Genomic DNA, 22,767 nt, shown 5'->3' on the forward strand with positions numbered 1-22,767 from the left:
CCCACTTGTGAGAACATTCCACATGCATATATACAAAGAGGTGTCAGGAGTGATTTTGCTATACTAAAGTGATATGATTAAAATATGTGATCAATACATGAAATAAAGAAATTTCCAGTACAGCACCGCAAAGAGGAGAGGTACACAAATATTACACACACAAGTACGACATGCATTAATCCTACTAACACATGAAAACATGCAATGAAGCTCATGAAGACCAGATAACATCTTAAGCATGCGTTTCTGTTTTTATCATCTTGTCCAGTTCACTTAGTGGGATGAGAAGTGATATATAAACTAGTGGACTAGTATTATATTGGGGAAAGATGACTGAAATATAGCAGGGGTGAACAGAATGTTATAGAGGGCTTAAATAAATGATGAGACTCTAATAGATTATTGAGGTTCTTGTTTCTGATGTGTGGGGGAGGTTTTACCATGGCACACAGCTGGTTATATGGGGAAAAAACTCATTATCTAATAGAAAATTTGCATTGTGTGAAGTGTGTGGCTGGTGGATGAAAGTTATTTGGGATTTACTTGGCTGATGCATTTTCTTTTTGTTACCAAGCTGAACCTGCCAATTAGTTTTGGTTTGATTTATCCATTTAAGAAGCAGAGTATGTTTGGACATGTCCTAAACTAGGCCTTCATATTTTTATTTTAACAGTGTACTTAGAGTTTAGTTTGATAATCTGCTGTCCTTTAAGCAGGCCTGCATGATGGAACTGAAAGCGCTATACAATGTTTTTGCCGAAAACGATCACAAAGTGAGCTTCTCCACATTACGATTGGCTTTGGAGAAAGTCACCTATATGGGACATGATAAGACAGTAAGTCCCTTGTCTAAAAGGATTCAGCGAGGTAATCCATTCTAAAATCTTCTTTTGCTTTTTTGAAATGACGTCATATTGCTGGCAATAGAAACTTAAGTATGCGGCATGAGAAGTTCTGCTATCAGCAATAAACATGGGGGTCTGACTGGACTGACAATGGGGACAAATGTTTGACTGACTTGACACTGATACTTAATATTGCAGTTACTCCACCCAGAAAGGGAAAAGGGTGGATGTACAGTGGGATGCAAAAGTTTGGGCAACCTTGTTAATAGTCATTATTTCCCTGTTTAAATCGTTGGTTGTTACAATAAAAAATGTCAGTTAAATATATCATATAGGAGACACACACAGTGATATTTGAGAAGTGAAATGAAGTTTATTGGATTTACAGAAAGTTTGCAATAATTGTTTAAACAAAATCAGGCAGGTGCATAAATTTGGGCACTGTTGTCATTTTATTGATTCCAAAACCTTTAGAACTAATTATTGGAACTCAAATTGGCTTGGTAAGCTCAGTGACCCCTGACCTACATACACAGGTGAATCCAATAATGAGAAAGAGTATTTAAGGGGGTCAGTTGTAAGTTTCCCTCCTCTTTTAATTTTCTCTGAAGAGTAGCAACACGGGGTCTCAAAACAACTCTCAAATGACCTGAAGACAAAGATTGTTCACCATCATGGTTTAGGGGGAGGATACAGAAAGCTGTCTCAGAGGTTTAAGCTGTCTGTTTCCACAGTTAGGAACATATTGAGAAAATGGAAGACCACAGGCTCAGTTCAAGTTAAGGCTCGAAGTGGCAGACCAAGGAAAATCTCGAATAGACAGAAGCGACGAATGGTGAGAACAGTCAGAGTCAACCCACAGACCAGCACCAAGACCTACAACATCATCTTGCAACAAATGGAGTCACTGTGCATCGTTCAACCATTCGGCGCACTTTACACAAGGAGATGCTGTATGTGAGAGTGATGCAGAGGAAGCCTTTTCTCCGCCCACAGCACAAACAGAGGTGCTTGAGGTATGCTAAAGCACATTTGGACAAGCCAGCTTCATTCTGGAATAAGGTGCTGTGGACTGATGAAACTAAAATTGAGTTATTTGGACAAAACAAGGGGCGTTATGCATGGAGGGAAAAGAACACAGCATTCCAAGAAAAACACCTACAGTAAAATTCAACCTACAGCTGCTTTGGAATGGAAACTGAGGGATGAAGAGAGCATGCCAAGCTCCAACTGAGTGACAGCGCAGAGAGAGATCAGTGATGGAACGATGACTCTTTAAACCTTGACCCTGACTGGAAATGACTGACAACAATTTCCCATGAATGGGAACACGTAATGCTGTTTCATTTTGCCATGCATAATTTGATATTCTGGAAAAGGTCTTTCCTTTGTATCATTGTTGTTATCTTTTGTATGTGGGAGCTTAGATTGTGAGGATGATTGGAGATGAACAAATGGTGGTAAGAGAATAGTGAAGTGAGGAAGCACAGTGTGGAACTACTTTAAGTGTACAATGGTGTTGATGTGACATACAGAATGTCAGGAAAGAAATTCTGTTATTAATGTGATTCTTAATTGATTGAAGAATCAAGAGTTACTTCAGCTCACCCCAGATTGTCTGGGAGAGGGGGCGGGGTAGCCTCTATCATCAAAGACTGTATCGGTTTGCATTTAAAACAAAGTTCTGGTGTTTTTATTTCATTTGAGTCCCAACTCCTGACTTTAAGCTGTCCTGTGGTTCTAATTATAGTCATCTATCGTCCACCTAAATACAATGACTTGCTCATTTTTGAATTTTCAGACTTCTCGTCATGTTTTATCGCTCACTATGAAAGGATTCTTATAGTGGGAGATTTTAATATTCATCTGTGTTGCGAGAATAAACCCCTGGTCAAAGATTTCTTGAATAAAATTGATTCCCTAAATTTCACACAATTTGTGTCTGGGCCAACACGTAAGGGCCACACCCTAGACCTTGTCTTGGGTTATGTACTGAATGTATCGGTGACTGAAACTTGTGTTTTACCTATTTTAGACCATTGCAATTTTATTTGATATTTTAATTCGTAAATCTCCAGCTTCTGAGAGGGGAAAATTGCCTCTCAGCTCATTATGTCACATTAGCCCTAAAAGATTGCTTAGAGTTAATTTACACTTACCTGTTGGATCCCATTTTTATCTATGAATTATGTGTGGACACTGACTGTGAAATTTAATAATGCACTTCTTGAACTATTGGACTCTGTTGCTCCTGTGAAGAAGTTAAAATGTCATAAAAGGAACCCTATGCCCTGGCTAAATGAGGTACTCATACAGTTGAGAAGAAATTGTAAAAATGCAGAGCATCGCTGGCAATGTTCCAGATTAGAAGTATTTCTACAGGCTTGGAAAGACACTTTGTCTTTTATTTTCTATCATGGATGTCTGAAACGAAAGCAAATTATTTCTCAAATCTCATGAGTCATAAGCATACCTAGGGTGACCGTATTTTGATTTCCAAAAAAGAGGACACTTAGCTCAGTCATGACGAACTTGTTTAAAGAAACATATTTAAACGATGCCTTCTCTGTGCGGTTAATGAATTGTGAAATAAAATGTCATATAGGCTTTTACAAGTCAACAAGTGCAAAAAAAAAAAAAAATAACTTCAAAACCTCTGGAATTAAATAATGGTACAGAAATAATGCCTCATCTGCATAAGAAAAATTACCAGAACTGGGTCGGTATGAGGGCTGGACTGGGACAAAAAATTGACCAGGGCATTTTGACTAGAGACCGGCCCACCAGGTATTATAGGAAAAGCCATAAAGCCTTTGGTTCTGCCGGAGGTTTCTTCCTGTTAAAAGGGAGTTTTTCCTTCCCACTGTTGCCAAAGTGCTTGCTCATAGGGGGTCATATGATATGATTGTTGGGGTTTTCTCTGCATTTATTAGTGTGCGATCTATTGTACAATATAAAGCGCCTTGAGGCGACTTTTGTTGTGATTTGGCGCTATATAAATAAAATTGAATTGAATGAAAACAAATGCTGTTGTGACAGTGATGTCTTGTTGGTATATGTATGATTTCTATACATTTTACATCAGATAAAAACTTTGGTTGTAAGACTCAGATAATTATTTATTAAAAGCTAGACATTTTAAATGAGAATAAGAATGAAAAGTATTTCTTTGTGCCCCCCTTTCCCTGGTAATGCCCTACCTGGCCCCCTGGCAAAACATTGCTAGACCCGCCCCTGCACAGTTACCAGCTGTCAGCTACATAGAAAAGGATCCTGGTGTTATTTGTCATCAGAAACAGTTCATAACTTCCCTTCAACTCATTCATGCCACCTTAAAGGTAAACCTGTTTCTCCATCACCTGTTCAACTCTGATGATTCAGTAAGGACATCTCCTGTTTCATCTTCATGTTTCCCTCTCACCACATATCCAAACCGATATCATATCACTATCATAACATCATAGCACCTGCCCAGCTGTATAGAAACTCCGTCATGCTAGCTAGTACGAGTTATTGTAACTGACTGTAAAAAGTCAGCACAATGAAAATAAACTACACCTAAACTCGGTTTATATCTGACTGATTTTTACACATCGGTCAGCATCTGGCCAATCCACCACCTTTCATTGTTTATACCGTTACAACAACAACAACACCAAAACCATCGGCCGTAAAAACGAAAAATCACCATCGACCCACCGGTGGCCAGTCCAGCTATGGTCGGTACGAGGGAAAATTCTTTCGCAGTTCATCTGAAAAGATGCACTTGCGCTTTGGGATCTTTGCTGCGCGCTGTCAGTCCCGTCTGTGAGCGCAGAACAAGCGCTCACAAAGCAGCAGTTCGGGGTTGACATTGTCGTGTTATTCAATTATACGCGGGTCCACTGTATGATTCATAACAAACTCTTAATTTTCAGTTCTTACTCTGTTCAACATAACATTCCATTTTATTCAAAACCCACACACATGGGTCCTCTGTTGGAATATAGGAAAACCCGGACATTTTTATCAATCTCCAAAATCCCCCCGGACGCCCTGGACAGAACGTGAAAAGTGGACAGGTCCGGGGAAAAGAAGACGGTTGGTCACCCTAGCATAACTCAAAACTTTTATTTAACACAGTGTCGCAACTTACAGAAAGTAAGCTCATGACTTTCATAGCACAGCCCAGCCAGTTTCCAACAATGGCGGCAGCTACTTAGTTTTAATATTACTCTTTCTGGGTCACAAAATAAACTTGTAAGATATTTTCAGGCGAGAATGTAGCTGTTTAAACTTCAAATATCTACTTGATTTATCAAGACATCACATATTTGCAAAAGTGCTCTGATGTTTTCAGAGATGTCTGTTACCCACCAGCTCGAAGCTGAACGGGTGGCCGAGGCTCACTAGAGCCAGCGAGAACACCAGACTCCCGGCACATTGTTTTCAGACCCCTGCGGTCTTTTGCTACTTAGGTTAAACATGATATATAAGTCATTTAGATAACTTAAAAATGTTATTGTTTGGCTTTTTTCATTGTTTTATTTGTTCCTGAGTACATCCTGAGTTTGGCTGAGATTAAAGCTATAGTTTTCACACAGCAGAATAAGCGTCAAACAGAAAACTGATTAAACAGAGGTGTGAGATCGTCGAGAATTTGCTCCAGTGTCCTGTTATATTTTAGATAGCAAGGAACAGATGGCTGAGTTTATTACATTCTGCCGAGACAATCTGCAAATTTCATTAAAAGTTTAATAAACTATAATCTTGTCTTTATTTTTAGTTAGCACATACATTAAACACTTCAAGCTGTAAGCTAATGATAGTTATATAAGAGCAGATGCATGCTGGTGCAATAAGCTGTACGTTTTACCTCCTTTACTTTACTTTACTTTACTTCACTTTATTGATTTATATAGCACTCTTCACAGGATAAAAACCACAAAGTGCTTCACAATAATATAAAACAGATAAACATAATACAGCACAATCAAACATACAGCACAAATCTAGTTAAAAGCTAGTCTAAATAAATGACTCTTTTTTAAAAAGACTCCTTTAAAAAAATAAACACAATCCAGGCAATGCAAAGATGGAGGGAGAGAATTCCACAACCTGGGGGCCACCTCTCTAAAAGATCTATCACCTCTGGTTTTAAAACGTGTTCGGGGGACGACCAACAGCCTTTGGTTAGATGATCCCAGGCTGCAAGAGGGAGTGTGAGGTTCTTAAAGATAGGAAATATAAAGACAATCTTTATATACATCCAGTGGATGCATGATCTGATTAGTCGACTAATTGCAAAAATAATTGGTGACTAGTCGACTATCAAAATAATCGTTTGTGGCAGCCCTATGACTTTGTGCTGCTATCTGTCATGGTCCTGGGCCACGTTAGCCCAGTATTCTTAGTTTTCATGTATTTTGTTCCTTATTTAGGCCATGCTTCCTGGGTTTGCTCTGTTACGTTGTTTCCTTATGTCTCCTCCCTGAACCTGTGTCCCTTTCTGTGTTTCCTCGGTCCTCAGTTTAGTTTACCCAGTTTAGTTCTGTTACTTTGTAAGACCTGCAATAAAGCAGCGATTTTGAGTTCAGCTTCTGTCTCTGTGAGTTTTGCGTTTGGGTCCACATCTGCCTTCACACAGCCGGTTCATGACACTATCTTTCTGCTCCATGGTTTCGCTTCCATTTCTCTGACATTGTCTCTCTGTCACTTCCCTGAGGCAGTGTTTCTTGTTTTTTTTTTCCATGACTAACATGGATACTGAAACCGTCAGGTGAGAGAATGTAACTTTTTTTAGGCGATGCTCCGCCTATCCTCCTCTTGCTCTTCATGTTTACCAGCAAGGCCACACCTTAGCCAGCCTCCTTAAAAGATCAGGTGAGACAGAATTAGTGAGCATCGAGTCAAGTGCAGCTGATACATCACATTCACTCAGCACTCATGTAATGGTGCTGACTGCACCCAGGGTAAGGTGCTTTATACTTATTTATATTTGCACGAATTAATGAATCAAGGAAACAGTTGTTATGTAGACGAATTGCTGAGTTCTGTTTTAAGTTCAGACAAATACAGGAAAGGATGACGACAAAAGGTAATTGGAAAGAAGTGGGCTGGCGAAATAAAAAGGGAACGAATGTCACTCATTCGGTTCCTGTTTTATCACATGCCAAGGGAAGAGCTCAGCCCTTATGTGTAAAAAAGAATAAGATTTGTAAAGAGAGATAAGTGGAAGCAGTGCAAATAAAACTACACCTGGATTACTTGTGCTTTATTCCTCCGGATGATTCATGCTACCTTGAAAAATGGAAGAAAGTCATGCTGAAAGTGGGGTTTTTTTAAAGGCGAGATTTGTGAATGTCAGGAAAACTAAGAAAGAGCTGTGGTGGAATGAAGAGGGCAAAAGAAAAGACAAAAGCCACAAAATGTAACCTCCGCCTCACCTTGTTAGCTAAGAGCTTTGATTCATACAGACAATGTATTATTGATGTACTGAAAAGTAATGTAAGTATGTTTATTTATATAGCTCCCTTATCAGAGACATAAAAGGGCTGTACGACAATTAAAACACAATTAATATCAGTAGAAAACCACGTTATAATAAAATCAATCGAAAAAGAGAAATTAAAAAAGAATATTAACAGAAAAATGGATTAAATAAATGTTTTCAACTGCTTTTTAAAGGAGTTCACAGTGTGAGCGCAACAGAGTTAGAGTGGTAAAGAGGCAACTTGCTCAACCTGTAGAGCAAGTTGTATTCAAACATCTGTGGCAGTGCCAGAAGAGGATCTGTATTATTTTGGTCATGCGTCACACTGCAGCCATAGTGTATTAGTCTTTGTTATGTTTATGGATGTTAATTTATCCTAGTCTCTTTAAGACATTTAATGAAGACATGAACAACCTGAGAAAGCTGTCTGCATTGTCACGATGAAGTGAAAGAGAAACATATGCAAAAAGATAGATAGATAAGAGAGAGGGCAACATTGCATCTAAAGCAAACAGAAAAACAAGTTGTGGTCACCTCCCTTTAGACAAGATATGGTCTTCTCTCTGAGGTTTTGTTTATTCGCTGAGAATCACTGCAGTCTGTGTTTGCATTTTGTATGAACAAAAATAATAACAATAATAATAATAATAATAATAATGGATTGCATTTATATAGCACTTTTCAAGACCCACAAAGCACTTTACAATTCCACTATTCATTCACTCTCACATTCACACACTGGTGGAGGCAAGCTACAGTTGTAGCCACAGCTGCCCTGGGGCAGACTGACAGAAGCGAGGCTGCTATATCGCGCCATCGGCCCCTCTGGCCATCACCAGTAGGCGGTAGGTGAAGTGTCTTGCCCAAGGACACAACGACCAGGACAGACAGAGCTGGGGATCAAACCGGCAACCTTCCAAGATGAGCTTCCCAACCACGGTCGTCCCAAAAAATCACATGCCTTTTACATTTGTGAATAGCAATGAATAGCAACTGTATGATGGCGGTAGGCTGTGTGCTTATAAATCATTTAAGCCTCTATAGCTCTTTTTTTAAGATGATGCCAGAAGATTTCCTTCAAGAATTGTTCTGATAGCTGCAGAACATCTGAGTCTCGAGGCCCTGGCTGAGGCACACTGTGAGATTAATGTTGCTGGTTGTATTATCCATTAGAAGGAGAGGTAAAAGGTAGGCAACTTCATCAGTGATTGAACAAATAAAACAAATAAATATAAATGGCCTTCAGTAGCCCATGTTATGATTTTGAAGGAATTCCTTGAGTCAAGTCTTTATGCTGTGTAATTTATTAGTCAGAAATGCTGGATAATAGAGAAAATAGCAACTGATTTGACAGCACAATATTTTCTATAGTGATGCTGAGATGTTGAGGGAAAGTGTTTCTGAATTCAAATAGTCGGTTTTAGACGTGACAGAACTGAAATGGAAAAGTGGACAGCGAAGCTGTTATCCAACATGTTCCCTGTCAGGCTGTGTGCATTTACCAGAATGAGATGTAAATGTGAAAGAGAAGCTTTTGTTTCCTGTTGTTGAAACCCGTTTGTAGCACAGCAGAACTTCTTTATGTCTTGTATTAAAATGTTTCAAAACTTTCAAAAATCCTAAACTGTGTATGTTTCCCAGAACACATACAATTTTGAAGTTTGGACAGTTAAATGCACATGGTAATATTTTGACCAAAATTATGGGATAACAAAGATGTCCTTTCAAACAGATGACTCATAATGTTGCATGTCTGGGTTTGGTTCTTTCCACAAAGAGGAGCTTTGATGGTGACTCACTCACTCATGGCAGGTGGATTAAAAAGCAAAAGCAAAAGCAAAAGAATAACAAGGAATAACAATATCGTATTCGTGGTCACAACAGCTTGATTCCTCAAACTTCATATTTGACTTTTCAGTAGATCAGAACAGCTTTCTTGTTTGTGATTGTATGCGTTAGTTTTGGGGAACAATACCAGAGAAAATTTGCAGTGGCTTCATAGTTACTGTTGTTGAATTACTCAGACAAATGCATTCATACCAAGTGGCGCACCCACTGAAAGCATCACAAAAATGACCTGAGGATTTAAATCAGCTTGAACTCAGAGACTACTAACCTTAATATGTCTATTGTATCAGCCCTAAAAACCTTTAAAATATGTATTCAACTGGATACTTACTCTGGATGGCATTACCTTGATTTCCAGTAACACTGTGAGAAATCTTGGAGCCGTTTTTGATAAGTTCCTCAGTGCACATATTAATTAATTATGTAGGACTGGTTTCTTGCTTTTGAGCAATATCTCTAAATTTAGAAACATCCTGTCTCAGAGTGAAACTGAAAGTTCATGCATTTATTACTTCAGAGCTGGACTACTGTAATTCATTATTATCAGGATGTTTGAGGAACTCCATGAAAAGTTTTCAGTTGATTCAAAATGCAACAAGAATACTGACAGTGACTAAAAAGACGAGCATATTTCTCCCATATTGGCTTCTATTCATTGGCTCCTTGATAAATTCAGAAATAAATTTGAAATCCTTCTCTTAACACACAAGGTCTTGAATAATCAGGCTACATCTTATCTTAAGATCTCATAGTACCACATCACCTCAATAGATCACTTCGCTCTCAGACTGCAGGGTTGCTTGTGGTTCCCAGAGTATTTAAAAGTAGAATGGGAAGTAGAGTCTTTAGCTTTCAGGGCCCTCTTCTGTGGAACCAGCACCAAAACTTAGGAGACAGACACTGCTGGAGGAATTGCCATGATGCACTGACTGTTTTTTTCTTCACTCACCTTTTTCACTCTCCATATGTTTATACACCTCTTTACATTTAATCATTAGGTATTATTAATCTCTAGCTCCCTTCCACAGCTGGTGTTTATCATGTCTTCCTCCTATCACGCCCAACCAGTCATGGCAGATGGCTGCCCCTTTCTGAGCCTGGTTCTGCTGGAGGTTTCTGCCTGTTAAAAGCAAGTTTTTCCTTCCCACTGTCGCCAAAGCAGTCTCTCAAACAGGTGATATGATTGTTAGGGTTTTTCTCTGTGTCATTGTAGGGAATTGACCTTAGTATTCAACTATTGTTGTGATTTGGCAGTAAATAAAAAAAACAGAATTTAATTGAATATCATAGAATGACATATTCTGGCTATTTAGAGCTTGAAAATGTGGGTATTTGTTAAAGACTGTATACAATAATGGAAGTAGCCCTCAAATGACTCCTAGCAAGTGTAACACACACACACACACACACAAACGTGTGTGTGTGTTACAAACCCCTGACTAGGGTGGGTACCGGTATCCGGTGCCATCTGACATAAACGGTAGTAACCAGACCGAAAAGCAGCGCACATTTCGGTGCTTTATTTCGGTGCTTTTTTTTCCTGAGCTGTGATACACTTTAGATTCTAGCCAATCATTTTACGTTTCCGAGGATAGTAGGCGGGTCCAGGTACATATGTTCTTTTAGAGCAGAGCTACAGATTAAAAATGCCCAAGGCGAAGTGGTCAAAGTCTGGCTGTACTTCACAGCAAAAGATGCAAACTCAGCAGCCTGCAACAAGTGCTTTAAGCTGATACTGTGATACTGTGCAAAGGAGGTAACACCTCAAATCTGATGAAACACCTGGCGACGCATAGCGTTTTTTTAAAAGCCGAGAAATGTGCTGCATTTGATAGCTTGCTGCGAGACCTCACACCGCGCACATCTACTGCGGTGTGGTGCCTGTTATCGGACCCGGAGTTAGCAACATCCCCCAAAAACATCCCCCCCTAGCCCTGTCAGTGTAGCAGAAATGATGATGGATGATGATGGCAGTAGCAGCCGTTCTCCTCTGCGTGAGTAGCTTCATGTTGTTCGTGTGTAACTTACGTTGAGTACGCTAACCACGTTATTACATTAATGCATGTAAGGTGAACTAGCAAACACCGTCGTAGTTACATGCGGGTGTCTTCTTGTTTGATGGCAGATACTCCCTTCACCCTGGCCAAAAAGGCTAAAATGACCAAAGAAAAAGTGGAAAACAGCTAAACATGAGAGGTTTTTGGACAAAGTTTGTGTTTTTTCCATTGTTTAAGCACTGCTTCCAGCCGAGTGATACCATATATCCCCTATAGCTGCAGAAAAGGCTAACATTGTTATCTTTTTACAAAAAACAGCTGAACATGAGAGGTTTTTGGACCAATTTTGTGTTCTCCATTGTGTTCTCCAGGGGTGGCTGTAGCTCAGGTGGCAGAGCAGGTCAGCCACTAATCAGAAGGTCGGTGGTTCGATCCCAGGCTGCATCCTGGCTGCATGCCAAATATCCTTGGGCAAGATACTAACCCCATGTTTGCCTACTGGTGGTGGTCAGAGGGCCCGGTGGCGCCTGTGTTCGGCAGCCTCGCCTCTGTCAGTGCGCCCCAGGGCAGCTGTGGCTACAATGTAGCTTGCTATCGCCAGTGTGTGAATGTGTGTGTGAATGGGTGAATGACTGAATGTAGTGTAAAGCGCTTTGGGGTCCTATGGACTAGAAAAGCGCTATACAAATGCAGGCCATTTACCGTTTAAGCACCGGCACCGTTTCAAAAGTACCGGTTTGGTACTGGTATCGGATAAAACCTAAACGATACCCATCCCTACCCCTGACTGACGCTTTTTCAATGTTTAAAACACAAAGATTCGTCTAACCTACTTTCTTGTTTGACTGGTCAGGTTTGGATCAAGAACTTCATTCCACCTGATCTCTTCAGGAGATCAATCATACACCTCAGATTTCTCGTCCCCTTCTAGGGCATCTGTCATGAACTGGAACTGGCTGCAGGCCCTCCTCAGTGGGGTCAGCAATTACTCCACAGTGTTCGGTCGGGTCTGGCTCTCAGTGGTCTTCATCTTCCGGGTGATGGTGTTTGTGGTGGCAGCTCAGCGGGTGTGGGCTGACGAAAGGAAAGACTTTGAATGCAACACTAAACAGCCAGGCTGCGTCAACGTGTGCTATGACCACTTCTTCCCCATCTCCCACATCAGCCTGTGGGCCCTGCAGCTCATCTTCGTCACGTGCCCATCGCTGATGGTTATTGCCCATGTCAAATATCGACAGATGAAGAACTCAAAGTACACCACCATCCATGAGGGTAAACACCTGTATGCCCGCCCTGGGAGGAAACGTGGAGGGCTGTGGTGGACATACCTGGTAAGAATGAAGGGTGCTAACGTTCAATTCCAGTTATGTTGTGTATGCCACACATAGGAGATTAGCTATTACAATGTATGAGCAACAAGCTTCACCACACCTCCAGACTGAAGTGAAGTTGTATATGCGATGACTCTGCAAGAGTGGTGGTATTTTGGTATCCATCCAATATCAAGTATTGCAGATGCTGATACCAAGATAGATACTAATACTACCTACCTAAACTAGACTATGGAAAAATAGATGTAACAGTCAGCACAAAAATGCTTCTAAACATTTCTACATATATACATACACTGAACTTAGAGTATAGAAAAAAAGTGCAGATCATATCGTCCTAGTATCGATCTGATACTGAGACCAGCCTTAATTATCGATATTTGGAGAGATCCGCCCACCTTTATTTGCAGTCGTTCGATTCTTTCTTCCTTTAAACAGCTATATAATACCAAATGTTCAGTTTGTTTTGACTGATTTTGGTAAATATCACAAATCTTCATTTTCTAGATAATCAAGATGAAGAGTCCTCACTTAGGTTGCAAATTTGACATGTGGTCACTTATCTTATTTTTTTTTAACTGGCTAAACATCATAATAAGAGCTTGGAGAAGTGGATGAGATAAGTTACTGTAATTATTGAACCTTTAAAATCAATCCTGCCAAACACAGCCATTATCAATTGAGAAATCACTTGAACATTTTCTACTTTAACACTCATTTGTCTTCTCATAGGTGAGCCTGATTTTAAAGGCAAGCTTTGACGCTGCTTTCCTCTGCATCCTTTATTATGTCTACGACGGGTTCTACTTACCCGGTTTGTTAAAGTGTTCAATGGATCCTTGCCCGAACACAGTGGACTGTTCCATATCCCGCCCCACGGAGAAGAAGATCTTCACTCTCTTCATGGTGGTGTCCTCTGCTGTCTGCATCTTGATGTGTATCTGTGAGATGGTTTACTTCATCTGCAAGAAAGTCAAGAAACGAGTCATTGAGAAAATAGATGACGAGTCTCGTGAGTTGAAGTCATCGTCAACACCTCATTCAAGGCACAAGTCTAGATCATCTTTGAGAGTGGATCCAACAATCTCTAACCAAAACCTGAATAACATCAAGACTGAGGAGGCACCACCTATGAAATAAGAACTATGTTGCTCGAGCTACTCTGAAAAACTAACTGAATAACTCCAGGTGACACTGGAAGCAAATGCATGCTTCCAACTGCTTGCAGAACTGTTGCTCACAGAAAAGAAAAGAAGTACCAAGTATTTGTAAATATTACCATGTTAATGAAATTCTGCATGTAAATCGACAGCAAAATTGTGAGTCAAAGAGGACGCAATTTTTTGTGCATTTATGTTCTGTGTGTGTATGTGTGTGTGTCTGTATTCATGCTTTTATGTAGCCTGTGCATAATTGGCCAATAGTAAATTGCGATAAGCTGTTATATCAGGTATCAATGGATAAAACTTGAACATTTTAAAATGTTTTAAAAATGTATGTGTGTGTGTGTGTGTGTGTTCGGGGGGCTTGTTGCAATATATAAAGTTGTTCCACTGTTAAAATATGTTTACATATGTCTTGTTTTCTTCATGCATTTCACAATTATCAAACGGTTACCAGGTCAGTTGGGCAGACTACATGCTGTAAGTGAACCCTGTATTCACCTTACGATTACACGCTGAGTCACTCACAAAGTACTTCACAATAGCCTTCACACAAAGCTTTACTTTACAATAGAGATAGATATATGACCCCGCCTTACTTGTTATGCCGTCATCCTAGTTTCCACACTACCGTCCAATCAGGAGCGGAGAATACGGGTGCGGTTTTGATAGATAGGACAATCCACCAATGGTGAGCGGAACCCGGACGTCGCCGTATCTGCCCTTACGGATGCTTCGTTGTAGGAAGTAAAGGCTGTCAAATATGAGTTTCAACTACGGTCAGGTATTTAATTCCCGCATTTTATATTTTGTTTTTGTCTTCGTAATAACATCCTAATGTTATTTGTTGAGTTTGTTATCTCTTTTATTGACCAATATGACGTAACTAACGGCACCGCAAGTAGTTTCGGTTATTCATGTGTCTGCCGTGGTTAGCTCAGTGTTACATCGTAAACTGTTGCTGTTCTTTAGCAACATTTCGGTAGGAAATAGCAGGTTGCTCAGTGTTTATTATTTAAATGTGGTCTTCTGGTTCAGGAATACGTAAATACTCTAGTTTTCCTCGTTTGAATTGATAACAGTCATGGTGGGTTTCATCCGAAAGCAGAGGTAACTCATCGTTCTTGCTGAAACACATAATTACGGCGTAAGTAATTTTTAACCTTAATTACCTACCATATAAAAGAAGTTGAGCTGTTTTATGGCAACAAACAAATCACTGATCAGCACAGTGGGATACAATCTGGCTTATTTTGCTTGAATTATGGCATCGTGAAGCTTCTGTACGTCCAGTTTTTACTTAATTCGTGAATCTTTTTCCTTGTATTAATTGATTACATCATCGAAAGGCTAGAATAAGACTGTGTTTCACATGTTTAATTATCTTTGCCTGAAAAGTAGTTAAAACAGCTAATACACTACCAAAATAAAGCTGTATTTTTTGTTGTTTTGTTTTGTTTTAGCCTTTCACATAAAATTACCCATCTCTGTGTCCTATAGGTAACTTCACATGAGCAGTCTCATAATTATAAACAAATTACATGTTTTGCTGGCAAAATCTTAGTTTGCGTGCTAATTGTAGCTTTCAAATAAGTACGCAACATCAAACATAATTAAACATTAAAATATTTTCAGTCTGCCCCAGGGCAGCTGTGGCTACAACTGTAGCTTGCCTCCACCAGTGTGTGAATGTGTGTGTGAATGGGTGGATGACTGGGTATGTAAAGCGCTTTGGGGTCCTTAGGCGGGGCTAGTAAAAGCGCTATACAAATACAGGCCATTTACCATTTACCATTTATCTCATATTGTGCAGCTCTCACTGGTGCCAAATAAACTGGTGTCTGTGGCATGGCCATGGGACCTCTAGGGGTGTAGGCTCTATGGGTTCTGAGTCCAGATCAAACCTTTATGCAAAACCGCTTAAACATTGCTACAGACAACACAATCCTGCTTATGCCTTAAGGGATTACCAGTCAGTTGCACCCACCCCTAGAGGGGCAATGTACACTGCAAAAACTGCTGAATGAGGGGCACGAGAAAGAGTCCCCCAAATATAAGTCTAGTTGATCATCCACTGGATGCTCCCAGGAACGATCACAATCTGTGGAGGCCGCAGCGGACAATCTACAGGACTCAAAGAATCCACTAGAGATCCTGTCTCCATGCCTCACTATGTCAGAGCTGTTTTGCAGGCACAGTGGGGGCCTATACAATATGAGCAGCTGATTTTAGTATTGTGGCTAATGATTACATATTTTCCCCTGAAATGTTAAACAAGTGGAGTACAAAGTAGCAGGATCCAAGTCAACAGAAACTACATGACCTCAAAGCTTAACTTAAGTACAGAATTTGAGAATATACTGGAATAGCCATACCTGAAGTATTTTGTGTCTCTGTTGTCATCAGACTCTGTTACTGCAGGAGCAGTAAGCCTGTTTATTATAGGTTTTAGTGACCCTTGCTTTTTTTTTTTTTGTCCCTCTGCAGGGCTATCCAGTTGGAGTTAACCAGCCACCGGGTGCGCCATACGGTGCAGGCAGAGGTTCCTATGGGCCTCCCCCATCAACTCCTTACGGAGGTGCTGGAGGTCAACCAGGAGGCCCCTATGGTGGTTATGGAGTTCCAGGTCACGGAGGGCAATATGGGCCAGGGCCAGGTGGTGCCCCTGGTGGGCCTTATGGGGCTTATGGTGGACAACCGTATGGGGGACCTAATGCAAACTATGGTCCTGCAGGTAATTATGAGATGAGAGCATATCTTTGTAAGCATCTGTGGTAGCTCTGCCTGTGGGATTTAAGCAGGCATACACTGAACACAAGGAGACTGCAGATAGACTCTGATTCTGCTTCCACATTGCTTCCCCCCTCACTCTCCGCTGGGATGATGGATAGAAAATGACTTGCGTTCCCAGACAGTCTTGTAGAGACAGGGTTCAGTTTGTGCCCCTCAGCAGGATTACACGGCTGGAGTGATGACTCCGGTAATACTGAGTGAGGGCTAAACAGAGTAAGAGACAGATGGGCAAAGAGTGTGTTTGTGTGTGTGCGTGTGTGTGATTACACTGTTTCCAGTAGTGGCTAAGCCTAAGTCAGAACCTGATAGCCTATGTTACGATCAGTTCCCAGAGGGACAGAATCCATCAAGGGTCTGCCCTGAAGTGTCACCTGTCCCTCTCTCCCCATTCATTTTTCTGACAATCAGTCCCCCCTCTGCTGCTTCCTTCAACTCACACCATATTTTTCTAACACCTCCTTTTTCCAGGTAATGGCCTCTTCTCGAGACGGCTTTTTGTCAACCTTTGACCCTATCTGCACCTTCATTTTCACAGCCGCTACTTATGAAACCTGAACCTTTATAACTAAGGTTGGACATGTAGCCTTTAGAAGAATACAAACTGCTTTACTAACTGCAGGAAGATTAATGGATCCCTTCTTTGTTTTTTCCATATTTTAAAGCAAATATGTATTTGAAGGAGCCCCGTCTAACTGTCAGATGAAATGCAGTTGCTGTTCTGTTGCTCACATTTGCACACAGCTTGTGCAAGCAGAACGTCAGACAAAATGGCAATGAGACTTACATGAGCTGTGAACGAGACTGTGTTGCAGTATCATACGTATGCTGCATTCACAGATGTACAACAGCTGAAATACCAGGGTACATACTCAGTATCAGTTTAATTGACTCATTATAGTTGACTCTGGTTATCAATGCCAGATATATGTTGCATAGCTAATTTATACCTACTCATCTATCGGCCACTTTATCGGTAATGGCTATATTTATACAAAATAGTCGCACATATATTCACAGCCATGTGCTAACATGTTGTTAGTATCGAAGCTCGATACTTTGAGTGAAGACACAGAGTTTTCCAAACTCAAGAGTAGGAGGACCACTAAAACAAAACGTTCATATAAACACATTTAATCAGTAAGTAAGTAAAGTGTATTTATTAAGTGCGATACAAAAAGAGTAAAAATGAAGGCAATAAAAAGATACTATAAGACACAATAAAATAAACAGGTCATTTTTTCTTTTATTTTTTCTTTTTTTTTTAAACAGGTCATTTTAAAATAAATAAAAAATCTCAACAGAAAGCCTGTTTAAACTAAAATGTTGTTGTTTGCTGCTTTTTAAAAGAATGAACAAAGTCAACTAAAATCAGTTGTGGTAGTACACTGCTCCACAACCAGAGTGGCAAAGACTGAAAGGCTCTGTCCTTCCTGTTCTTTAGTAGTGTACGGGGAACAAGTAACAAATTCACCCTCACCCAGCTGAACATGGACGCTTTAAAGAAGCTAAAGCTATCCAGACTTTAGAGCCAACCACAAGCTAGCAGCCTCGGTGTGAGCATAAGATCAAATCAGTTATGAGGAAAATTATGGAGATTAGTGAAAAAGAGAAAAGGGTTGATGTCCTGTTACCTAGTGAATTTATAAACTTACTGGAAAATGATCCAAGTACTTGCACTTGTATCAGGTAAAGGTGGGTGTACAGTAGCTCATTTTTAGTTCATTATTTCCACCTCTTTCCAGCACCAGAGCACTTCGTTTTCAACTGTTTAAGTGAGAGAAGATCCTGTAACTTACTGCGGTTTAGTTATTTTATTATGAAAATAATATTTTGCAAAAGTTGAAAGAAAGTTGTTTTATTGATTGCCAATGTTTTTAATTAAAGTTATGTGAAAAAAAAAAATCCAAATCAAGTTGCCAAATATTGGTATTGGCAGGTTACACTTAAAAAAAACAAACAACTGGAATCAGCCAAGAAAATTCAATTTGGTGAATCTCTGGTTCTTTGGTGAAAATACATGAATTACAGTTTCATTAAAAAATTAACAGTTGTCAGCTCAATACTTTAGTTTTCTACTTCAGAAAGTACTTCCACTACATGAGTGTTAATAAGGACACTTCTGTTAGTTAATATTAACCAGATAACAGTTCAGGTTTCAGTACAGACTTGATCCCAAAAACCAAGTGACCAACAAACTGAATTTCTGTTTGGCCGGGCGGACTCCAGTGGACTCCCCTTCTAAGCTACCAAAAGCTTTTGTTCGGTCTTGATACTGGTAGTGGAAGATGGATATTTATTTAAGGCACTCAGGAGCGAGCATATGTATCACATAGTTGCAGATGTGTACAGAGAATTTACTGAATAGTTCACATAGAAATCAGTCCACAGGCTATTAGAGCAAACAGAGTTACATAAGGCCTCATTCTTGAAAAATGTCACATCCATTTAGACATTAGCGATAAAAAGCAACTGCTAGAGAAACAAATGTTGCATACTACATGTTTAGTAAGTATAATATCAGCCATAACAGTCATCACTAAGAGGTGTTATAGTTGGTATGCTCTCTTACCCACACAGCAAATAACATTTCAAAACTCAAAGTGCATATAGAATGTAATTAGCTGTAGGAGTTGTTTGGTGTGTCACTTGCATATGAAATTGTTTTTTTTCTAACTAGTCATTATAGACACTGCTCTTTTCTAAATTGGTGCTTCTAAACACCAAAAGAGTGAGCCAAGCATAGATGTATAATTTTTTATGATCAATTTTCTTCTTGACAGACTCAACACAGTTTCAACTGTCAGACAGCCGAAGCGCGTTTCTTCATCTCCTGATAAATAAATGATTATTTGGCATTGGAGTGCGGTAGTCGCTTCATTTCGAAGAATATTTCTTCTTCTTTCTTATTTTCCTTTTTTTTCCCCCCACACTTGTTAGTTACTCCTGAAAAGCCCGAGAGGTTTAGTGAAATAATAACTGGTAGAAAATATGAGGAGGGGAAATAATAAAGAGAATAAATCACACTGGGTGGTGCAGACGGATTGAAGAAAAAGAGATGAATAGCAGTGGAAACAGGTTGGAAAACAAATTTGAAGCCATGGGAATCTTTAAAGTCAGTCAGAACGCCTTTCTTTCCTTCTCTGTCTCATTAGTGCACTTATTGTTTTGTCTTTGTGTAGGTAACATCCCTCCCGGTGTTAACCCAGAGGCGTACCAGTGGTTCCAGACTGTTGACACTGATCGCAGTGGCTTCATCAACCTAAAGGAGCTCAAGCAGGCACTTGTCAACTCTAACTGGTCTTCTTTTAATGACGAGACTTGCCTCATGATGATCAGTAAGTCATCCAGCAGCAGCTAAATAAAATACTCGACAGGCCGTGAGGTAGCGCTGTGTTGATGAATTGGTTGTGAATGCTCTTATAGTGTTGCTGAAGGCAGAATGACACACTGTTTAACAATGTAAAAATACTCGCAGTGACCTGAATGGCTACAGCAGAAGGAGGCAAAAATGTATTTAGAAAAACGAATGCATAGAGAAGTAGTGGGAAAAAGGAAGTAGGCTGGATTTATATTGGAGTACTCTACTCCCCACTCACTATACTTAGATTGTTGCCCTCTGGGATCCAGACCCGGATAAGTGGTAGAAAATAGATGGATGGATGGATGGAAGTACCTCCCTAAATCCATCAAGCTTGTAAACAGAAATGTCTTGCGTTTCTAAAACAGGGAGAAATTTATGCTGCCAGGAGTCAGCCTAAATAATGACTGAGTCATGTTTGTCGCTGTTCCCATTGTTGTTGCACAACTATCCCTACATTCCAGTTGCACTTACCAGGCAGTGACTAATGTTTTCTATTACCATAATGAGAAGTGTGTGACTGCTTTGAAGTAGCACAAGGAGAAGATCCATGATGATGAAGGATGAGCTTAGTGGTTCTGCTTTAAAAAAATAAAAAAGTCTCTTTGTCTTGCTTGGCTTAGTCTGTGTGTTTTCATTTCCTGTTAGACATGTTTGACAAGACGCGGTCTGGTCGAATGGACCTTTTTGGCTTCTCAGCACTGTGGGACTTTATGCAGAGGTGGAGAGCAATGTTTCAGCAGTATGACAGAGATCGCTCAGGATGTATCAGTGGCATGGAGCTACAACAAGGTATCAGTGTTTGCACATTTGACAACATGTTGAGAAAAGTCTATGACAAATCATTTTATCCAATCGTATAAATGCAAATATGCACATATGTCACTTTCTCTCTTCAGCGCTTGCTCAGATGGGTTACAACCTCAGCCCCCAGTTTTCAGAGACGCTGGTCCAGCGCTTCACCGTGCGAGGTGCTCGACCCGGCATACAGCTGGACCGTTTCATCCACGTGTGCACGCAGCTCCAGAGCATGACTCAAGTGTTTCGGGAGAGAGACACGAGCATGACAGGCAACATCCGCCTCAGCTATGAGGACTTTCTGTCTGGTGCTGTCACCAGGCTCATGTGAGCCCCGTTCCACCGAATGCCCCTCTGCACAGCATCACTCCATGTTCAGGTCACAGTCGCTCCCTTTTCGCCATAAGTGCCCCAACATGCTGCTATGTATACATCATGCCAGTCCATGTTGTTGCGTGGCTTATTGCTGTAAATAGACAAAGCTCAGCAACATATACCTGAATAAAGTCCAGTGGGTCTTTTAAATGGAGCTAAAGGTTTCACAGGTTAGCTTATAGGATGGCGCTTCATCATATTTATACTGTTAAAATGTTGGATGTTCATATTAAAAATGGCCAAAGCTAAAAAAAAAAAAGAAAGAAAAAAAAAGTTAGGTCAACATATATGCAAGGAGACTCTGAGCCAAAGCCTCTGGCTTCAAAATGCTCTAATAACTTCATTTCAATCATTTCTTTAACATTTACCTGTGTGATGTCAATCAAAGTGCACACCCCTAATATGGTCATGTCATGCGCACAGAATGGTCACACACGCTTTTTTCAAATCATCCTGATTGGCAAGCCAATCAGAAGAAAGGTTGGGGTGAAGGGACGTGAAGCAGCTTGTTTCAGGCAGCGTATGAAGCAAGATGCATTATAAAATAAATAAAGATTGTTTTAAAATGCGATTCATGCACAGTCACTCCAAAGTAACCCAGAGTCCAAGAATTAGAAAGTAGTAATGCAATGAGGATAATATCGCCCCTTTAAATTTTACTGGGAAGTCAGCAGGATGCCAAAACGGTTTACCTTGGTTACCTTGGTGACATGTGAGAAGTGTTTACTCATACTTTTTCCTGTGAATTTGCACGCAAGCAGCATTATTGTATTCCTGTGCCATAAAACTATTCAGATGCCTTTTAAATTTATGCACATCAAGGGTATTTCCAGAAGGTACTCACTTGCAGTAAATGTACATGATATTGCATATTACGTCAATATAAAGTCTGTTAGGAAATCTATATAAGAACTACTTCTACTAAAAAGTAAAATAGTTTGAATCTGTCGTTATTTTTAAGTGCTTGCACTCTTGTAATCCTGGAAAAAACTGACCAAAGATAAGATGGATAAAATTGTGCCTCACTGCTTGCTTTGGTTTCTTCTTGTTTTCTTCTTACTTTAGTGCATTTATCTTTGATATATGAATAATATACTCCACTGAGGTATATATTCTGAGCTCATTAAACATGTCAAGATGGTTTGTAATGCCAAAAGCGAATAAATTTTCATATGTATGAATGAGTTCACCACCGGTTTTGACATGCTCACATATCCACTGAATGCATATTAATCGAATAATGAAGCACAAAGTGAATTCATTTATATTACAGTGAAATGCAGTCAATCAAGTACAGGTTGAGTGTTTGTAATATTTCTGTTGTGAGCCCTGAATGTTTTAAGATTGGATTTTCTTTAAAAACACTTCTGATTAGCTGAAATTCAAACCCGACTCAGAGAAGCCTCTGTCTTTCCTTTCCGCATCTGGCACTTCTTTTTACTCCCCATCTGTTCCTCTGACAGCCTGTGCCACGAGTCCCCCAGCTTCATTCCAAATCAGAGGCAATCTATCAAATTCTCTTGTGCATCTTTTTTGGTCATATTCCACATCCATCTCCTCCTCAGCAGTCTCCGTGCATCTTAATCCAGGGCTAAATTTAGCTGTCACTGATCCCTTTGGGCACTTTGTGTCATATGTGTCACTCTGCCACCACCCCCTGCATTTGTTGACATATGTTTAGCATCTGGACTGTTTTCAAAACACTGAGTTCGGCGGCTTTGGAGCCGTGGCCAAAAGTGCACCGTGCTTGAGGAGCTGTGCCATACGCTTTTTCAGGCTTCCCTGAT

The 22,767-nt window shown here is 40.1% G+C and overlaps 2 protein-coding genes and 1 long non-coding RNA gene across 3 annotated transcripts; 2 read left to right on the forward strand and 1 right to left on the reverse strand.

Moving 5' to 3' along the window:
* Positions 1-5,766: 5,766 nt before the first annotated feature.
* Positions 5,767-14,384, reverse strand: LOC112843504 (uncharacterized). Its single transcript, XR_003215879.1, has 3 exons — positions 14,256-14,384; positions 13,305-13,455; positions 5,767-6,694 (listed from the first exon to the last, which is right to left on the reverse strand). It is a non-coding gene; the product is annotated as an uncharacterized LOC112843504 (long non-coding RNA).
* On the forward strand, positions 6,712-14,249 carry LOC112841620 (gap junction beta-3 protein-like). The gene is made up of 3 exons (XM_013273579.3): positions 6,712-6,796; positions 12,016-12,493; positions 13,226-14,249. Exons 2-3 carry the CDS (start codon positions 12,104-12,106, stop codon positions 13,631-13,633), a joined length of 798 nt encoding a protein of 265 aa, XP_013129033.1. The 5' UTR covers positions 6,712-6,796; positions 12,016-12,103; the 3' UTR covers positions 13,634-14,249.
* pef1 (penta-EF-hand domain containing 1) lies at positions 14,311-22,012 on the forward strand. The gene is made up of 5 exons (XM_003448877.5): positions 14,311-14,440; positions 16,144-16,390; positions 19,629-19,784; positions 20,456-20,599; positions 20,707-22,012. Exons 1-5 carry the CDS (start codon positions 14,420-14,422, stop codon positions 20,934-20,936), a joined length of 798 nt encoding a protein of 265 aa, XP_003448925.1. The 5' UTR covers positions 14,311-14,419; the 3' UTR covers positions 20,937-22,012.
* Positions 22,013-22,767: the final 755 nt, after the last annotated feature.

The sequence above is a fragment of the Oreochromis niloticus genome, linkage group LG22 (genome assembly GCF_001858045.2).
Source record: "Oreochromis niloticus isolate F11D_XX linkage group LG22, O_niloticus_UMD_NMBU, whole genome shotgun sequence".
Taxonomy (NCBI): domain Eukaryota; kingdom Metazoa; phylum Chordata; class Actinopteri; order Cichliformes; family Cichlidae; genus Oreochromis; species Oreochromis niloticus.